The sequence below is a fragment of the Cottoperca gobio genome, chromosome 17 (assembly GCF_900634415.1).
Source record: "Cottoperca gobio chromosome 17, fCotGob3.1, whole genome shotgun sequence".
NCBI classification, from domain to species: domain Eukaryota; kingdom Metazoa; phylum Chordata; class Actinopteri; order Perciformes; family Bovichtidae; genus Cottoperca; species Cottoperca gobio.
In genome coordinates this window covers 8954942-8974018 of record NC_041371.1, presented here as the reverse complement: position 1 = coordinate 8974018, position 19077 = coordinate 8954942, and the positions used below count along the sequence as shown (strand labels likewise).

The 19077-nt window shown below is 41.1% G+C and overlaps 1 protein-coding gene across 1 annotated transcript in view; it reads left to right on the top strand.

The window, feature by feature from the left end:
* The window catches only part of obscnb (obscurin, cytoskeletal calmodulin and titin-interacting RhoGEF b), a 58032-nt gene that overhangs the window by 36567 nt on the left and 2388 nt on the right, over window positions 1-19077 (top strand). Inside the window, 33 exon segments of the mRNA XM_029453514.1 lie at window positions 175-447; window positions 3529-3795; window positions 4783-5058; window positions 5188-5460; window positions 6045-6335; window positions 6587-6616; window positions 6753-8096; window positions 8423-8704; window positions 9379-9460; window positions 9579-9700; window positions 10090-10287; window positions 10411-10443; window positions 10537-10635; window positions 10727-10945; window positions 11103-11136; window positions 11264-11316; window positions 11432-11530; window positions 12637-12693; window positions 13402-13541; window positions 13852-14052; window positions 14150-14226; window positions 14317-14487; window positions 14626-14785; window positions 15252-15368; window positions 15522-15686; window positions 15792-15950; window positions 16050-16227; window positions 16834-16947; window positions 17100-17267; window positions 17876-17978; window positions 18079-18208; window positions 18333-18426; window positions 18616-18658. Coding sequence (XP_029309374.1) covers window positions 175-447; window positions 3529-3795; window positions 4783-5058; window positions 5188-5460; window positions 6045-6335; window positions 6587-6616; window positions 6753-8096; window positions 8423-8704; window positions 9379-9460; window positions 9579-9700; window positions 10090-10287; window positions 10411-10443; window positions 10537-10635; window positions 10727-10945; window positions 11103-11136; window positions 11264-11316; window positions 11432-11530; window positions 12637-12693; window positions 13402-13541; window positions 13852-14052; window positions 14150-14226; window positions 14317-14487; window positions 14626-14785; window positions 15252-15368; window positions 15522-15686; window positions 15792-15950; window positions 16050-16227; window positions 16834-16947; window positions 17100-17267; window positions 17876-17978; window positions 18079-18208; window positions 18333-18426; window positions 18616-18658 — 6052 coding nt within the window.

Below are 19077 nucleotides of genomic sequence, written 5' to 3'. Positions count from 1 at the left end.
AATTTATTCTTGCAAATATAATAGTAGGTCTGTTCTAAAGACTGGCCTACGTCTTTGTACTGTGACGTTGCATGGTGTAATTTTTTCGTCTTTTCGATATGTTTCTCAGCCGAATTGATGTAATACTGATAACGAGGCTCAGTGTATGCATATGTGTATCTTTTCACTCAACAGTGAAAGAAGTCTTCATTGTGTCTGGTCTTAAGACCACTGACGTCTTTGTTGGGGAATGGGCAACCTTCTCCTGCCAGCTGTCTGGTAGGGCACCTGAAAAGGTGCAGTGGTGGCTGGATGGCACCTTGTTGGAGAATAGCCCCTTTAGTGAGATAGGGCTGAGCCAGGGCAACATCCACACACTCTCCTTAAAGAACCTGGCCACCGATGACTCTGGCACTGTCACTTTCGAAGCTGGCAGTGTAACATCAACAGCCAAGCTCTTAGTCAAAGGTATCACATTATGAAGATAATCAGTAGAGACTGAGATAAGCAGCATTTCAGGCTCTTTTTAGACCCTGCAGAATTTTATTTTAAATCCAAGGTTGTGGTGTTGTCACCACAATGCACTATTTAACTAATAGCAATATTTATCATCATTTTGAATTCAACAGTATGCAGGATTCTTGAATGTGCAAATGTCCTTTGTTTGATACTTAGTAAGTGGCATTAACCAAATACAACGTGGTGGAATTGTTCTTGGGGAATATGAGCAAATATTCAATGATTTATGTTGTTTTCTGCAGGGTTCCTTAAAAAGTTTGAACAATATGAATAGATTCATATTGGATATTTTCTCATTTCAGTGCTTTATCATGCATGAGCAGTTTCTCATTTCATTAATAATAATAATAATAATAATAATAATAATAATAATAATGGCATAGATAGTTCGATGCTAAAACATACAACTGGGTGCAGCAGCACAGCAATGTTTTATTTGAGTATGGCAGCGTAACACCTAAACTCAAACATCTAAAACCAGTCAGATTCATTTGAATAAAGTCAGTAAGACTCATTTTTATTTCTTCTCCCCTTTTGGAATTCTCCCTGAATCCTTCCTGTGTACTGTATGCATAGACTGTATAAAAGAAGTGAAAGTTACCTCTCGGTCTGAAAAGTGAAGCCAGTACGGAAATGCCTTGATTTATTACCTCGATAACCATTTTTATAAAGAGCTTATGGTCTTAATCGCTAGTTTTAAGTCTTCTTCAATACAGCGTGATGTTCATTTTGTAAATTATGGTCCCATTTAGAGTAAAATAGATGATAAAGCAGTGTATGCTTTAGGGCGTCATTGATATCTTGTGATTTTCAAGTCGCTACCACGACAACCTGTCAATCAGGAACAAAGGCATAGCAATGTGTATCACTCCCCAGCTCAACTCTCTGGTCCAAATATGGTCACTTCTGGCTTCAAAATAAAAGAGATGGCTTCAAAATGGTAGTCCACAAACCAATAGGTGACGTCATGGTGGCTACGGGCACTTCTTTTATATAGTCTATGGCTGTATGTTGGGCAGTTGAAATGATAAATCAATGATAAACACGATTATGTTTCTCACCTTTGGGTTCACAACTATTAGTCATTAGCTCTTGAACCTTTGCTCACTCTAGTTGTACAAATGTTGTCATCAAAATATGGTGTGACATGCAATCAGGATGTCTTCTTGAAAATATAAATACAATTGGACACGCCGACCTTTGTGAGGTTTGCATGTCCTCCTCGTAAGGGGTTTCCTCCCACAATTCAAAGACATGCAGTTTAGGTTAATTAGCAACTCTAAATTGTGTATACGTGGGAATGTGAGCGTGAATGCTTGTCTGTCTATATGTGTCAGCCCTGTGATTGACTGGCAACCTGTCCAGCTTGTGTCAATCCCGCGGGAACCTTAAGGATTAGCGTGTAAAGCTGATGGATGGATGTCTACTCACCTACGTGCCGTGACGTGACAGGATACTGTTACATTGTCACATATAAAACTCACTCACTCAGTTGTCAACTGTTGTCTTGTGTCTGTTGGCAGTTGTTATTTTCTCTCTATAGTATTTGCCTCTGTAAACAGATTCAAGGCTGTTAATGCAGCCAGGCAGCGCTAATCCGACAAAAATCATCGTCCATTCAAACTTTGCACTGCCCTTGGTTCTGCTGATTACCCGTTGGCATTATTTGTATTAATCATCCCCACCAGAGGTTCTCTTGACGGCTGGGTCAATCTGGGCGGCTATGGCTCAGGAGGTAGAGTGGTCGTCCCCAGCTCCTGCAGTCAGCATGTCAAAGTGTCCTTGGGCAAGATACTGAACCCCAAATTGCTCCCGATGGCCAACGGTGTGTGAGTGTGTGTGAATGGTTACACTACTGAAGAGCCTCTGACTCTGTATGAATGTGTGTGAGTGGGTGAATGACATGTGTTGTAAAGCGCTTTGAGTGATTGGAAAGATTGGAAAAGCGCTATATAAAAGCAGTCCATTTATCTCTATTGTTGACGCGAGCAGACCAGGTTGATAACTGGATAACGTTCTGCTGTTTCACAATTTTCTTTGGTTCATATAAATTACCCGAATCCCAGATTCAGGCCCATGTCGCAACCCATTCTGAATTCTTTTAAAGCCTGTTCATCCAAAAAGAATCGGCCAAAAGTAAATTGGGAGATACAATTCACCAAAACTGACTTGATTCCTCAAGGTGCATTGGGTGCATTTGGCCAAGTCTTTTCTTAAAAGGGTCGCCTGATCAAGGTACAGTATTGTCAAAGAACGAGTAGTGCCTATTGGAGGCACATTCATGGATTGTGAATGGCTGTGTCAGTGTGACTTTGGATCACTCAAGTCATTGTTTCAGACCATGCGCCTGTTCAAGTTTAAAAGTAGGGGCCAAAAGCATGATCGTGATTATTATATGGTTAAATGTGCAGCCCTGTACGTGTCCCTTGGTCATGTACATGATGAATAATACAAATATGATGATTGTTTCAATAGATAACATACAGTAGGTTTGATTGTGACGTTTGATCCAAGTTTTATTGAATAGAGTAAGTGAACCACTGAATAGTGTCTACAGAAATGTTGTGTAAGGAAAGTGCTGCTCCACCCATCCATGCAGGCCGGCTGCTGTTGAATACTTACGTTCCATTTACCTGCACTATCCCATCCCACCAAGCCATGCCCCTAACCTTCAAGCACTAAAACCTCTAACCTGCCTTATGACTTTGGCATTTCTATCCACTTATCACCCCCTCATCTCTCATCATCTGCCAGCACTTCTTGGCCCTTGATTTTGACCATTACCCTGAATCTTGACGTTTGGGCTTTTTGACCCCTATTCATATTCAGAGCTCACATACAGTGGGCGTTCAAATATACTTTAAGATACTGTTCCATGGTAGATCACAAACACATAATAATATCACTCACATATGAGCATCACTTCAACATGCTTTTGGGGGTTATAAAGCCCATATGTCGTTCGTCATGTCCTGCACTTTATATCTAATGGTCAAGCCCTGACGCGATGACCCCTGACCCCAACCTCAGATCCCACAGTTGAAGTGGTGAACGAGATGGAGGACCTTCGGGTGCTTGAAAACCAACCGGCTGAGTTCATCTGCCAGTTCTCACGGCCGGTCAAGGCTCAGTGGAAGAAAGACGGGCAGCCTTTGCAGCCTGATGGCCGAAGGGTGGTAGTGGAGCAGGACTGGAATGTGGCTCGCTTGTACATTAGCCGCGTGTCCGCTGAGGACAGGGGCACTTACTCCTGTGAGGCAGAGTTGGCCTGTGCGGTTGCTTCACTTTATGTGGAAGGTGAGCTTCCCTCCACATGGAAAGAGCACCAACCTTTAGAGCAGTGGTTCCCAACTGATCCAGCCTTGGGGTCCAGTTTGCTCCTTAGTCATTAGTTCAAGGTCCACACATAAGATAACACATTAGATACATTTTATTTCACAAAATGTTAAACAACATGTGGGCTTAAAACACAATGAAATACAACTTTTGAAAGTGCAACTACCTAAAACTAAGTAAATAAATAACACTGGCTTACAGACCAGTGACATAAAAATGCTGCAAAGGCAAAGCTTGTTTATTATTATATTATATTATATTATTATTATATTTATAATTGTTTATTATTATTGTTTATTATTGGCCAAATAATGCAGCAATAATAATAATAATAATAGTTTGAACTGTGGCTCTTCAATTTACAGCTGGACACACACATGCACACACTCACGCTCCGAGCTTGCCATGTCTTCACTGTCAAGTAGCCAAAAAAAGCTACAGCAGGAAACATCGTGTTTGTTTTTACCTGACACGTTCACTTGCAGTCATTAATTATTTTTACATTACAGGTCATTTAGTAGATGTTCTTATCCAGAGCGACTTTCAGTGAACTAACTACAAGGACAGTCCCCCTGGAGAAACTCAGGGTTAAGTGCCTTGCTCAGGGGCACAATGGTGACAGCCCTGGTATTGAACTCACAACCATTTGGTGCTGAATCTGGAAGCCGTACCACTAGACCACTAGTCCATTCAAAAATAGTCCCGCAACACACTTTTGGACTGCAACCCACCAGTTGGGAACCACTGCTCTCTAGGGAGTCTCCTCTGCTCCCTCATATCGAACAGTTACTCTATGTCGACAAATTGAATTGATCAGTTTTCTGATCATCATAAAGTTTGGGTCCTTTGTTGACAAATCCCAAATTAATTGAACTTTTCTTAAATTCGTTTTTCTTTATTGTTTTGTTTTGTCTTTCTTTCTTAATTTGTTTTAATTTGTTTCTACAGGCAAACCCATTGACATTGTCCAGGGCCTGGAGAATGTAGAAACCTTTGATGGAGGTGAAGTGCTGCTTGAGTGTGCCCTCTCTCGTCCCGAGAGCAAAGATTGCTGCTGGCTCTTTGATGGGAAACCAGTGAAGGAATCCCGTAATGCTGAGATTGTGACATTTGAGAGTGGTCGTCGTCATTTACTCCTGCTGAAAGAGTTGCGAGTGAAAGACAGTTGCACAGTGACCTTCAAAGCTGGCAAAGCCTCCACATCTGCCCAACTCTCTGTCAAACGTGAGTCTTTCAAATGAACACTACAAAACTTTTAAGTTGTATTCATAGCTTTATCTTGCCTGAATTATGCATTTAATATAATAAACTTTAACTGATAACATTTTACATTTCATTCTGTGTACTTTTAAGGCTGGCAGCTGGACGTTGTGAAGGCTCTGGAAGACACGGTGGCTGCAGTGGGAGAGAAGGTTGAGTTTTGTGTTGAGCTCACCGAGCCTGTCCCTACAGCAGAAGTAGCCTGGTATGCTAATGGTATCGAGCTCAAGCCCAATGACCTCTGGGCTACGAGGGCTGACGGCTGTTCTTATCGCCTCGTCCTGAGAAAGGCCCCTCTTTTGCCACAGCAGGAAATTACATTTGCTGCTAGAGATGCTCTCTCTTTGGCCAAGCTCACCATCATCAGTAAGTGTTGGAAGAAGTTTTGTAGCCTTTTCTAATTACAATGTTTTTAATCTTTCACTTTTTTGTATCTTCATTTTAAAGAATTTGGTTTTTAGGTTTAAATGTTTTATATTTTGAATTAGAGAATATCAGAAGGATACACACGTAACCAAAGTTCTCTAACCGTGTGTACAAAACAAACACAAAGCAGATGTTTTCTTCCCGATACAGTACTGCCGTTAAGTCATACAGCACCTGGTGGCCACAGAAGGAAACATTACGTTTTTCCTCCTCTTCTAATTCAGGAGAATCTCAACGCTGATAGGCTTTCATGACACAGTGTCACACAATTGCATTGACTCACGAAAGATCCGCATTCTGTTTGGTCTGAACACACCTTGAGTTAATAGACTCTCAGGTGGACCATCATTCCACCTACTTATGTATTCCAGCTATGTGCTCTACGTGGCAACTCCACACTTAAGAGGAAAGAGAGATAGTCTCGATACTATAAAACAGAATAACAGATACACATTGCAATCTGTGTACTTCCTAATTATTGTTCCTAAAAGCATCTAACACCTGCTTCTTTCCTTTTCCAACAGCTGTACCTGATCCACCAGAGGACGCAGAGGTCCTCAGTAAGACCGAAAAGTCTGTCACCCTCTCGTGGTTCACTCCTCTACATGATGGAGGGAGTCCCATTCTGGGCTACAGGTTGGAGATGCGGCTGGTAGACAGTTCCCTCTGGCTTCCCTGTCAATCTGAACCTGTGTGTAACACAGAGTTTGTGGTTGAAAATCTTATTCCGGGAAGTAGCTACAGGTTTAGAGTGGCAGCCACCAACAGAGCTGGGATTGGAGAGCCTGTTGAGTTGCCTCAGACTGTGCGGCTTGGTGAGTGGATGTGTGGTTAAGTTGATGAAATTGAGTGTGCTTGATTACCAGGACAGTTTGCTTATTATTCCTCAGTTAACTACAGTTTTATTTTTACACTAAATGGAGAAATGAGATCAGAGCCCTTGTGATAAAGTACTTTTTTAAATTTGGCATTGTACTACCAAATGGTATAATAGCAGTGTAGAGAAATGAAAAAACTTTATAAACGGCTATATAATGTGTATGTTTGTGTTTTCATTGTTACACAGATACACCCATGCAGCCACCAATTAGCCCAGGTAAGACATTGTGTGTTTGGTGTGTTTTGTTTTTTAGTATTTATCCTGCAAGTCACAAGTAGGTTTAGTGCAGTGTTGGGGCTGACAGTAACTTTTATAACAACAAAGTAACAAAAACACTTAATTGTGGTTATAGGTATAGAGGCAAAACAGGTAGAGGCTGAGATGATGGGGCAACCCAGTCTGCCTCCAGAAGCTGCTGAAGAAGGTGATGTCCATGAGCTTTGGGAGGAATCGGCCAAGAAACGTCGCATGAGTCGAGAACCTACACTGGACTCCATCACTGAACAACCGGAGGATGACGGTAAAGGTGGTCAAAAGAAATCAGGACAGATAGAGCTGAAGGCCTCAGAGAAAGTGGAAATAAAATCAGGAGAAAAGGAGCAGGTCATTGTGTCTAAGAAGCAGACAGAGTCCAAATTGTACACCAGCTCTGAGAATGAGTCTGTTTCTGGGGGTTCAACGCTTGTCTCCTACCTCAAGAAAAGCAGCACGTCTACTGTCACAGCGACCAATGAGGCACAGACTATGACTACTGAAAGGTTCTTTGCACATTTCCAGAAGGCAGACCAGAAAACAGTGCAGCAGACTAAAGTGGAAACAAGCACAATTCAGCAGACAGACGCAAAACAGGTGTCTACAGAGGAGACTAACATCATGGAGATCAGTAAAGAGGATGAGCCTGAGCTTAGAGATGCTGCCATTAAGATTCAAGCTGCGTTCAAGGGCTACAAAGCCCGCAGGGACATGCGCCCTGTCTTTAAAGAGGCCTTCAAAGACCAGACCAAAGAACCTAATGGCACCATACATCTAGAATGTGTGGCAGAAGGTAAACCTGATAAGGTGCGGTGGCTGAAGGATGGAGAATCCCTGACTGATGGCAAGCACCACCATATCGATATCTACAATGATGGCACTTGCTCACTGGTCATCACTGCCATCACCACAAAAGATACTGGGGTCTACACGTGTGAGGTCACCAACAAGTTTGGAGTTACTTCTCACAGTGGTAAAGTCACAGTAGGAACAGTGAGAGAATCATCTGGGCGGCGGCCGCTGACCGTGGGCTACAGTGCCGACAGCGAGCCTGACAGCTCCTCAGGAAGTGAGATGGATGAGTCACTGAGGCAGGCTAGCAAACGTCTTCGGCGCCTGCTTCGCACAAGTCTCCCACCAAATGTTGAGGAAGAATTATTTGTCAGCGCAGATGAAGGGGACCTGGGTCCTCCAGATCCCCACTCTTACCGGGAGGACGACTGTTACATCTACATTCGCTTTGAGTCCCGGACAGAAGCTGAGGTTGCCTCGAAGAGGTTCCAGGAGATGTTTACAATCCATGGGGTTCCTGTGGAAACCACCATCCTGGACTCAGGGCCTCTTAAAGTGGAGCTGCGAATTAGAAAGATGGGCTACACGCAAGATGGCACACAGACCCCCACACCAGATAGACAGCCTCCTGCATTTATGGCTGGAGCCCAGGGTAAGAAACACTGTAGGGATCAATATATATAATTTTAATACACATTCTAAATCATCAATAAAGGAAGACTGCTACATCTGAACAATTTAAATGTTGTTCTGTTTGCATTCATTTGCAAATTAGTTTACTAGTTAGACACATATGCACATCCTTTAGTTGTTGAAGAGCGTGTGTCTGCAAAATGAAAGTGAACATAAAGTGCTTACTATTGTGATTGTTACTAAAGTCCAGCTGATAAATGTATATACAGTATATCTCTAATTCTAATATTTTACGTTCTCATTTTTAACTTTGTGATCCTCTGACTTTTTGCTCTTGTTACCCAGCTGCCCCAGTCTTCTTGACAGAGCTACAAAGTCAGGATGTTCCAGACGGTTATCCAGTCAGCTTTGACTGTGTTGTGATTGGCAAGCCCCCTCCCACCGTTCGCTGGTACAAGGACGGCAAATTGCTGGAGGAGAATGACCATTACATGATCAATGAAGACCAGGAGGGCTGCCACCAACTCATCATTACCACTGTGCTGCCCACGGACATGGGCGTCTATCGTTGCACAGCTGAAAACAGCAGCGGCATCACTGCCACTAAGGCTGAACTCAGGGTTGACAGTGAGTAAACAAACATTACATGCACACACATGTACTCAACTATATTTGTTCTGACTGACGACGATGTTCAGTGGTGCAGATTAACCTAATATGACATCTTTAGTTAAACATCTTGAGATATTTCAAGCTATAGCATATACAGCAGAAATATCATGATTGTGTTGTCAGTCCTTTGGATTCACAGTTTTTTGCCATTTATTTTGCTCTTTCCTGCAACACATGAAACCAATAACTGGATGCAGCAATTTAAGTTCGGGCTCATTCTTTTTGAGTTGTTCCTTAAAACATTTTGGGAAATGTAGGAAATTAATAACTAAAGCTGAAGTATTGATCTAACTAAAAGTAGATCCACTTAAGTATTACATTTACAACAAGATAATTAACTGAATGGATTTAAAATATCACAGTTTAAGAATTTCCATCATCTGCGTTTAAGAAATGTTAACCTGAAACAAAAGTCCTAGACCTAAACTAGAATCTTAAAAAAGCAGAAATACTCCTCAAAAATGTCCTCACATTGAACATCCATGTTCAGATTAGACGGCTTAGTGTAGACATAGTATAAAACTCAAACTGGTTTTCACAAGTATAGCTAAATGACACAATCACATGTATTGACACACATGGACCCTGATTTCACCGATCGTTGTTTAATGCTGAATCTTTTCCATCAGTGTCTTGCAGCTCAGATTATGACACTGCTGCTGATGCCACTGAGACATCTTCCTATGTCAGTGCCAAGGGATACCTTTCAAGGTGAATTTACTATGAATGTGTGATTTATGGTGTTTAGAAATAAATTAATGAATATATTTTTGTAATATTAATAAATGCTGAATTCTTGAGGTGTACTGTTCTTCTCCTCCTTGTGCAGGGAAACTGAGACATTTGAGTCTGTCGCTGAAGATGATCAGCTACCACAAGTTGTGGATGAACTTCATGATGTTCATGTCTGTCCAGGTTCACCTATTGCTAAGCTGCAGCTCAAATTAAAGGGTACGTTTTAGTAGGGATTCACCAGTCCGACCCGATGCAAGTACATTTAGAACTTGTTGGCGTAGCAAGCGTGCAATACCTCGAAACAGCTGACATGTTTGTTGTTCGCCCCCACAGCTGTGTGGTCTACCAGCCAGCTGACGCATGATGTGTAATCAGACATAAACATAGAATTGAATTGAATAGATCGGCCCCATTGTCACTGACACCCGATCCAGCTATTTGAATCAGTATCAGCCCAATATCAGTATCAGATTGGTGCATCCCTAAGTAACTAAGTCAATTCATCCGAGGCAGACAAATAACAGCTAATTGAAAATGAAGTCAACCCACAGAAAATTGTCTATGTCTAAAGATTTTTTCTTTCTGAAATACTCACTGTCTTCCAGGCTTCCCCAAACCCAGAATATACTGGTTCAAAGATGGCCACCCTCTGCGACCTTCAGAAAGGATTCTGTTGATAACAGAGAGAGATGTTCATGGCGTGGAGATCCTGGAGGTGAAGAAAGAGGATATGGGGGAGTACTCTGCTTACATCAGCAATGCAGCTGGTTCTGCTTACTCCTCTGCCCGCCTGATAGTTCTGCGTATGTATACAAACACCTGAATTATCGCCTACACAAAAAGAGCGATAAGATACTATATTTTTTAATTACTTTGAGCTTAGAAATTGCTGAGATGTTTACAGAACATCTCTGTTTCTGCAACAGGTCCAGGGGAGATTATGCCACAAGATAAAAGAGGTAATTTGACATTTATTCTACAAGCCTCGCACAGTTACTTTTGTGGATAATAGTATGTTTTAAGTGCTTTTGTTTTACACTTTATAATCACAGACCCCAAGGAGCCCCTGGTGCCACCCCGCTTCATTGAAAGGTTCAGCAACAGGAAGGTGAAACAAGGATCCAGCATCACTCTGTCTGTCAAAGTAGAAGGTTTGTGTTTTTTTACCTTTAACATCCTTTACCACCTAAAGTAATCTGGGGACATCCAAGAGAAAATCAATACTCCCCTTTATTTTTTCAGGCTCTCCCACTCCAATGGTCTCCTGGCTAAAGGAGGAATCAATGGAAGATGTCCTGTGGATCAAGCCTGATACCAAGGGATACAAAATAGCAAGCTCGGGGCGCCAGCACAGCCTCATCTTGATGGACGTGGGCACAGAATACACTGGCGCCTACACCTGCATCGCCACAAATAAAGCAGGACAGTCCATCTGCACTGCCCACCTCGAGGTTGATGATGGTAAGTAAAGCAAAGTCATTTTTGCACCTTAATATTGACTTTTGAGTATATTCTTAAACTAGAAGACAATTAGTCATGTGCAAACCTATTACCGGCTTAGCTTGTTTCCTTGGTTTGATTGTAATTGTATTTATGTGTTTCTAACCCTTTTCCATAGTACCACAACAAAAGAAAGAGACTAATGCCTCAGAGTAAGTTCTTTTTTGAGATTTGAGATTCAGAATGGCATTGCACCCAAAAAAAAACACTTGTATATCCAGCACATTTTAAATACATGCATATGTGAAGAAAGAAAATGTAACATTTAATTCTCCTCAGGGTGTTTGGATTTACAATTAGTCCTCCAGACGAGGAGGCGGGCAGAGGAAAAGGTATATCTATATTATTTATAGTAATATCATCTATTATGCATAGTAACATAAATTATTTGTAGTAATGAATAATGCAATATTTTTGGTGTTCTTTCTTCTTTGTGTGTGCAATAAGAGAGTAAATTACCCTACCTAGGTGAAGTAGGTACAGAGGAATTCCTCATGAAACTGACCTCCCAGATCACTGAAATGGTATCGGCAAAGTTTACCCAAGGTAAGTGTATGTTATGGACCATTATGTCTAAGCAGTTCAATATTAAATCATTTGAAAATAATTTTAATCATTTGAAATAAATGTCAGTTACACTTTTAAAGCCCTTTTTCTAAATACGGAGGGATGTTAACTTGAGTTAACCTTCAAGTGTTTCTACAAACCAAAGTTATCATAACATAACCAGGCTTATTCAAGTCTGGTTTAAACCAAGATAACGCAATGATGTTGTTAACATTTGACTGCAGCCCCCATAAAGCTTTGACAGCCTTCTTTAGTGGCTTTAAGTAATGGGATAGCGTCAGATTTATCGTCCAGTAGTAGAAAGCCCATTTGGCTTATAATATGGTGTTTTCAGCCCCAGACTTTGGCCTGTCTGTAACAGGTAAACACTCAACATGCATGTACAACTAATGTGTTAAAGTGGGATGAAGCACAAATCCCAGGTTTGCTTTATTCTGTGTGAAATGATTAATTATGTCGTCATCATTCATGCAACAAGCTAACCGTGACCAGATAACATAATTTAGGTCAGAGATAGACAACCAATAACACAGACTCCCAAAATGTTATTCATACCACACTTATTCAAGGTGGTTTAAATGCTGAGGACTCCTTCACCCAGAAGGATACCTTAACTCCTAAATCACCCAGTGTTGTCTGGGTTTGGAATAACAATCCGCTGGTTGCTTATCCCTTTGTTAAACAAATGTTCTGATACAATTAAATATTCAAGCTGCTATGAATGACTTTGCTAGTTGCTAATGCTGAAGATGCTTAAGGTATATGAGTAATCCACACAATATGTTGGATACAGTGCTGCTGTAACAAAACACTTTGTTGTTTGCCAGTCAGCTTTGCTTGAATTCAGTGAATTCATTCTGATTATTCAAGAATTGTGAAAGTGTTTAATCTGAATGCGTTATCACTTCAATTCTTGAATGAGTGTTCGTGGCCCGCTTGCTTGTTTTCCTAGCATGTTTTTCTCTATCCGTGAGCATATGACTTCTCATTGCTTCATACAAACATCATTTCTTTACCACCTCACATCCATCAATTTAGCAATCAAACCAATTAAATGCTCATCCAATCATGAATGTGTTATTCAGACAGTTTACAGAATCATGAAGTGCTCCAGTGGATGAAATCTTGGCCCAAAACTACCAGTATGTATCCAGAGTGCATCAGCTTCACAATTAATATGCATTTTTCAATTGAGTTATGGATACAGATGACTTGTGGAAAAGATTTCAAGTTACATTTCCTTTTACATACAGTAAAACATCATGTATTATATATGAAGAACAACAGTTTCCTCTTTTCCTATGTCAGCATTATATTGGGTAAAATATCTAATTGAATTCAAATCATTTTTAAATGACTATGAAGTCCCACCAATTTATAGCTGGAATACATGCTCACCGAGAGCTCAGATAATAAGTGTTATCTGTACCGTAGCTTTGTCTTGCATGTTGTCACAATACTAACATATAGCAAAGCATTTACAAAGAAAATATTGTTTATTTCTTAATTTTTTTGCAGTTTACATCGCATAATGTGTTATTATTTTGAGCTAAAATCAAAAATGTATATAGGGGTAATGATGTAAATAGATAAAGCACCAGTAGATGCCTGCAAAGAGTCAGTTAGTGCTTCAAATGTGACTTTCAGCTGACTGGTCCTACCACAGCCGAGCTTTGACACAAAGGGCACTAATAACTGCTACCAAAAGCAGAGCAAAGTACAGTATGATAATCCCTAATCATGGTACATAACAGTGACAAATTACATTTAAAAGATAGATTGTTTTAATGGTACATGCTGTACTTCTTTTCCACAATTGACCTGTCCTCCCTCCGTCCTCGCTGCCCCAGCTTCATTACGCGTTCCAGGTGTTGACAGTGATGATGAGACCAAGACCCCTTCTCCATCACCTCATCACGGTCGCTCTCGTCCTCCCTCCCTCATTGCTGACTCCTCCTCTGAGTCAGATGAGGGGGATGCCAGGGGAGAGGTGAGAAATAGAAATTCTCAGTGTGATGTTTTGTTGTTAAGAATTGTTTAATTACACACTTCAACGTTAGTGTTGCTCATAGATGTGGGAACATTTCCCTAAAGCCGGTATCGTTTCGAAATGTAATCTGGTAAAGGATAAACTCACTTTAAATTCAGTCAACGTTATGAATGAAGCTTCAAAATATTCGGTGCAGCCCTAGAACCAAGATTGTGCAACAATATGCATCTTTACATCATACTGGATTTATATAACGGTGTCACACCTTGTGAAACCACGTGTGCTGTCATTAATATAAATATTTTTACAGATGTTTGACATCTATGTGGCAACGGCTGACTACACCCCCACCATATCGATCAAAGAATCCATCTCTCTAAAGGAGGGACAGTATGTTGAGGTTTTGGACTCCGCTCATCCACTTAAATGGTTAGTCCGGACCAAACCCACCAAAACTACACCATCCCGGCAAGGCTGGGTCTCACCTGCCTACCTGGACAAGAAACTCAAAGTACGTCTTAAAAATATAGCTGATCCACCAACATAACATTATTAATTCATTAGAACCTTTGAACGTTTAAATTGATACAACATGTGTGTCCGTCCAGCTCTCTGCTGATACGAGTGACCTTCCAGAGACGAATGAAGAGGAGGTGTCTGAGGGGGAATACAAGAGGAAATTATTGTAAGTAAAGCATGTCTAAAACTCACTTTCACTCACCGAATACTGGAACTACCGGATGTATCATAATCGACTATTTTTTCATGTCACTAGCCAACTGGTCCAAGACCTGATAAATGGTGAATCAGAGTTTGTAAAAGAGGTCGACTTCTTTACCTCCCATCACGTGAAGCATGCAGACAGCCCTGATGCACCGCCTGATGTCAGCAGCCAGAAGGAAGCCATATTCAGGAACATTGATGATATCAAGTCTTTCCATAGCAAGTGAGCTCACCTCTTGATGTCTTTTCAGTCAGATATTTTAAAAAAGAAAGTAAAGAACATCTCCTTCTGAAACATGTAATGAACGATATTTACAGTAAGATTTTCAATGCATTCATTCCCCTACAATTTTGCTTTTAGGGCATTCCTCCCAAAGCTGAACGACTGTGAAACAGATGATGACGTAGCCATGTGCTTCCTGAAGAACAAGGAGGGCTTTGAGAAGTACCTCGAGTATCTTGTCGGTCAGAGTAAGGCTGAATCTGCTGTCAATGACAAGGCCGTTCACCGCTTCTTCAAGGTAACACCAGATCTCTTATTGCGGTACTGTAGGTTTTGCAGTGCGTTAGAATCAAAGTCCATTAAACTCTCTAACCCTTGTGCCTCATTAGGGGCATGATTGGCTTCTTCGTGTTTAATTTTTCGATCATTTTGGCTTTTTCTTTTAAGCATATGGCATACATTTTGGGTGTAATTCTTTTTTTTTTGGTATTTATGATCAGGACTGAACTTGGTTAAACAATGTAACTCAGTGAAAGTGGAAAATACTATTAATATATAGTTTTATCGCAATTTTTTGAAGTGAGGCACATACGTTTACATCTGTTACCACACTATGAAGATATTTGTTAATAGAATTTGCAAGGCATTTGTTTTGCCAGCCTTACTACTTGTATTTGCTGTATTTGTAAATACCTCGTTATTAGCGTGACTGTGGACCAGTATAATTATTTAAGTTTAAAAATCTTCCTTTCATTACATTGTAGGAGTACACAGAGAAAGTGCAAGCCGGTGCCGACCCTGCAGATCCCCCTGTACACAGCATCAACGCCAGCCTCCAACACCCACTGGAGAGGATTCAGAAGTACAAGGCCGTCCTCAAGGTGACAGCTTCGACAATATGCATGAATTCTTATGAGGTTCAGCTCTCTGCATTAGAGATAGGAACACATCACTTACATGTGTAAGGCATTTGGTTTTAGACCTGTATCACTGTCACCACAGTTTTATTGAAATCTGTCCTCCAATATCTTCAGGAGCTCATCCGAAACAAGGCAAAGAACGGCCAGAACTGCTGCCTGCTGGAAGAAGCGTATGCGATGGTGTCTGCGCTCCCTCAGCGCTCTGAGAATACCCATCATGTCTCCATGATCGAGAACTATCCTGCTACACTGGAAGTATTAGGAGAGCCAATGAGACAGGTAGGTGGAGTTACTGTGGCATCCCTGATGAGTAACAGTGGTTATAGGCATGATTGTGTTTGTTTGATTGTTTATGTGTGATTCTTTTTCCCTTATTAAAATCAGGGACCCTTCCAAGTGTGGGAAGGTGCTCCAGGAATTAGGACGTCCTCTAGGGGTCACCACCGCCACGTCTTCCTGTTTAAGAACTACTGCATCATCTGCAAACCCAAGAGAGACAGCAACACTGATACACAAGCATATGTCTTTAAGAACATGATGAAGGTTAGACTCATGATATAATCAGTATCAGACTTCCTTCTTTATTGTTATCTTTACTGATCAGCAGCCTAAATGATGTTTTCTGTATTCTTCCTGTTGCAGTTGAATAACATTGATGTGAATGAGACAGTGGAGGGTGATGACCGTGCCTTTGAGATCTGGCATGAACGTGAGGACTCTGTGAGGAAATACACCTTGCAGGCCCGAACTATTACCATCAAGAACTCATGGCTGAGAGACTTCAGAGAACTGCAGCAGCGATACAGCATGCCTACATGGAGTGAGTGGAACACACACTTGTTTTAGCATCACTTCAGAAATAATCTCTATTCATACTTACAAGCCTGAAAAAGCGTATCTCATGAGCATGCCGTGTAGATGGAAACAGAAAGCAGATTGTCTACTTTGCTGCTTAGTTGCAGAAAATTATACGGAGGAAGAACAGCAATTGCAAAAAGCAAAGACCAGAGATGTCTGTCGAGGTGGAACTGCTACTGAAAGTAACGCGAGTATAAGGCGGTGAAGGCCGCAGAAAACATAGATTAGGAGTTGTTGCAAAAACAAATACGGCGACATATGTCGTTTGTTTTCTTTCAGAAGAAGGGTCACATGATATGGCAAATGACAAATCAGGGATGGACACGTCATGACTGATAAGACCTAATCAAGAAAGGAACCTGGGTGTCTGTGTCATCGTTTCCAAAAGTCAAAGTAGAACGCGGTCAGCAGCGCTTTCAAAAGTCAGCGTTTTAGAGGTTTTAAAATATAGTTTGGACGCTAGGCGTAAATGTAGCAAAAGTTATGCGTTTAAAAAGAAAAATGTATTCGTGTAGATGCAGCCAAACTTATATATGTATAAACATTTCATTTTTATCTCCTTTTACAGGTCCTCCTGACTTTGATGAAATTCTGGCAAACTGCACAGCAGAGCTGGGTCAGACTGTTAAACTGGCCTGCAAAGTCACTGGATTACCCAAACCTGCGGTCACTTGGTACAAGGGTAGGCCATGTTTTTTTTTGTCCTTTGTTTTATTTCACGATAACTAAGAGAAATGGAGAGTAATGGTACATAACAATGAGTGACTGACTATCTTCTGTACGCAAACGTTATCTGTTGCCAAATGTGTTTCATGGTTTACTTGTTGGATGTAGACGGACGTACTGTGGAGGCAGACCCTCATCACATCGTCATCGAGGACCCCGATGGTTCCTGCACGCTGATCTTGGATAACATGACAGCAGATGATTCTGGCCAGTACATGTGCTTTGCCACAAGCTCAGCGGGCAATGCCAGTACTCTTGGCAAGATCACAGTTCAGGGTAAGTGGCATACACTGTGATAGTGAATTATCACAACCTCGGACACAGGGAAGGAAGACTCAAATGTACGACGCCAGAAACAGATGTAGAGTGTAAAATAAAAATACTTTACTTGTAAACAAGTAGTATAACTCAAACACTCAGAAGGAGGATAGACAAAACATTCCAAAAATACTTCTACACGCTGGTTCAATACACTGGGATATAACCAGACAAACTGGCACAAGACAAGGGGAGACGGGACTATTTATACATGATGTGAGTGGGCACAGGTGGAAACAATCAGGGGCGGGGCAGACACTGACAATGGCGGGAAACCACACAAAGACAGGAAGTAAAGGGATCTGGAATGAGGAACAAGAGGTAGGTACAAAATAAAACAGGAAGTGAAATGACAGACAGTGACTGACAAGACTGGACAAAATGTAAACTTTAGCAAACTCGACGAGACATGACATGAATGCTTTCATTTTTAACTATAACACAGTAAACATCTGGCCACAATTAAATACCTTTTGAAATTAATCAATACATGTTTGTAAAGCCAATTTATTTGAAGTAGATATTAGTATTTAAACATGAATTACATTTTGACATATTTCTTGTAGTGCCTCCTCGTTTTGTGAATAAAATGAGGAATGCTATATTTGTTGCTGCTGAGGACGCTCAGTTCACCTGCGTCATACAGAGTGCCCCCAACCCCAAGATCAGGTATGAAATATCCCAAGCAACTTAAGTAAATTCAAAGAGTCCTTTGAAACTTCTTTCCCCCTGTGTGTTAACCTCTGTTTCTCTTCTCTGGCTGGTCAAGGTGGTTTAAGGATGGCAGGCTGCTCACCGACCAGGAAAAATATCAGACCTTCAGCGAGCTCCGCAGTGGGGTTCTTGTCTTGGTAATAAAAAACCTGACAGAGAGAGACCTGGGACACTATGAGTGCGAGGTTGGTTGATATTAAAAATCATACTTACCTGTTGGCAAAACATGTATTAACTCTAAGTCAGTTGATATTAGCAACAAGCAACAGACTTTTCAGACTCTAAAAATATATTCTCTGCTTTTATCAGTTGTCCAACCGCCTGGGCAATGCCAAGTGTGCTGCTGACTTAGTTCCTCCCTCTGCTGTGACTCGCACTGGTGAGCAGGCCATCACTATTGAAGGTAAGAACACTGACTTACATCTTCACAAAAGGAGAAGCTCTCTAGACTATAGTAATGCAGGTTTAAAGACGCATAATCAATTGTTACATCTTATATTCTAGATGTGATTTCTTTCCAACTCTAGCTTTAAAACTAATCCTTTTATTTTGTCTGTTGATTCTTAAATATATTCTGCTTCCCCTCCCATAGTTACTGAGCAGGAGACTAGAATACCAAGGAAAACCATCATCATGTAAGTGTGAATTATTTTTGTGCCTGACACATGTCTGTTGCCTGGCTGGGCATTAGATCATTAGATCAATTCATCCGTGCATTACATGTTATTTTAACTAAAGTATGAAATGATTCTTGGACTAAAAGTTGCATATCTAACTGTGGGATCATTTGTCCACATCAAGAATTTGTTTCAGGATAGATTTCCTGATACAGATGCACTGAAAGATATATGTTTGGCGTTGCTGTGTTTGCTAAAAGGAGCTCTTTTGTATATGTGTGTGTGCTTCTCTCTGCGGGCCCATGTATGCATAGTTCTGTAGTATTTAAAGCCTGAGTGCAAAGGATTCTATCACAAGGATGATAAAAGGGATGGGCTGTCTTCACCAGGGTGCTTGTCTTCTTTAACCGGCAACTTTATCATTGCAGCTACTCACA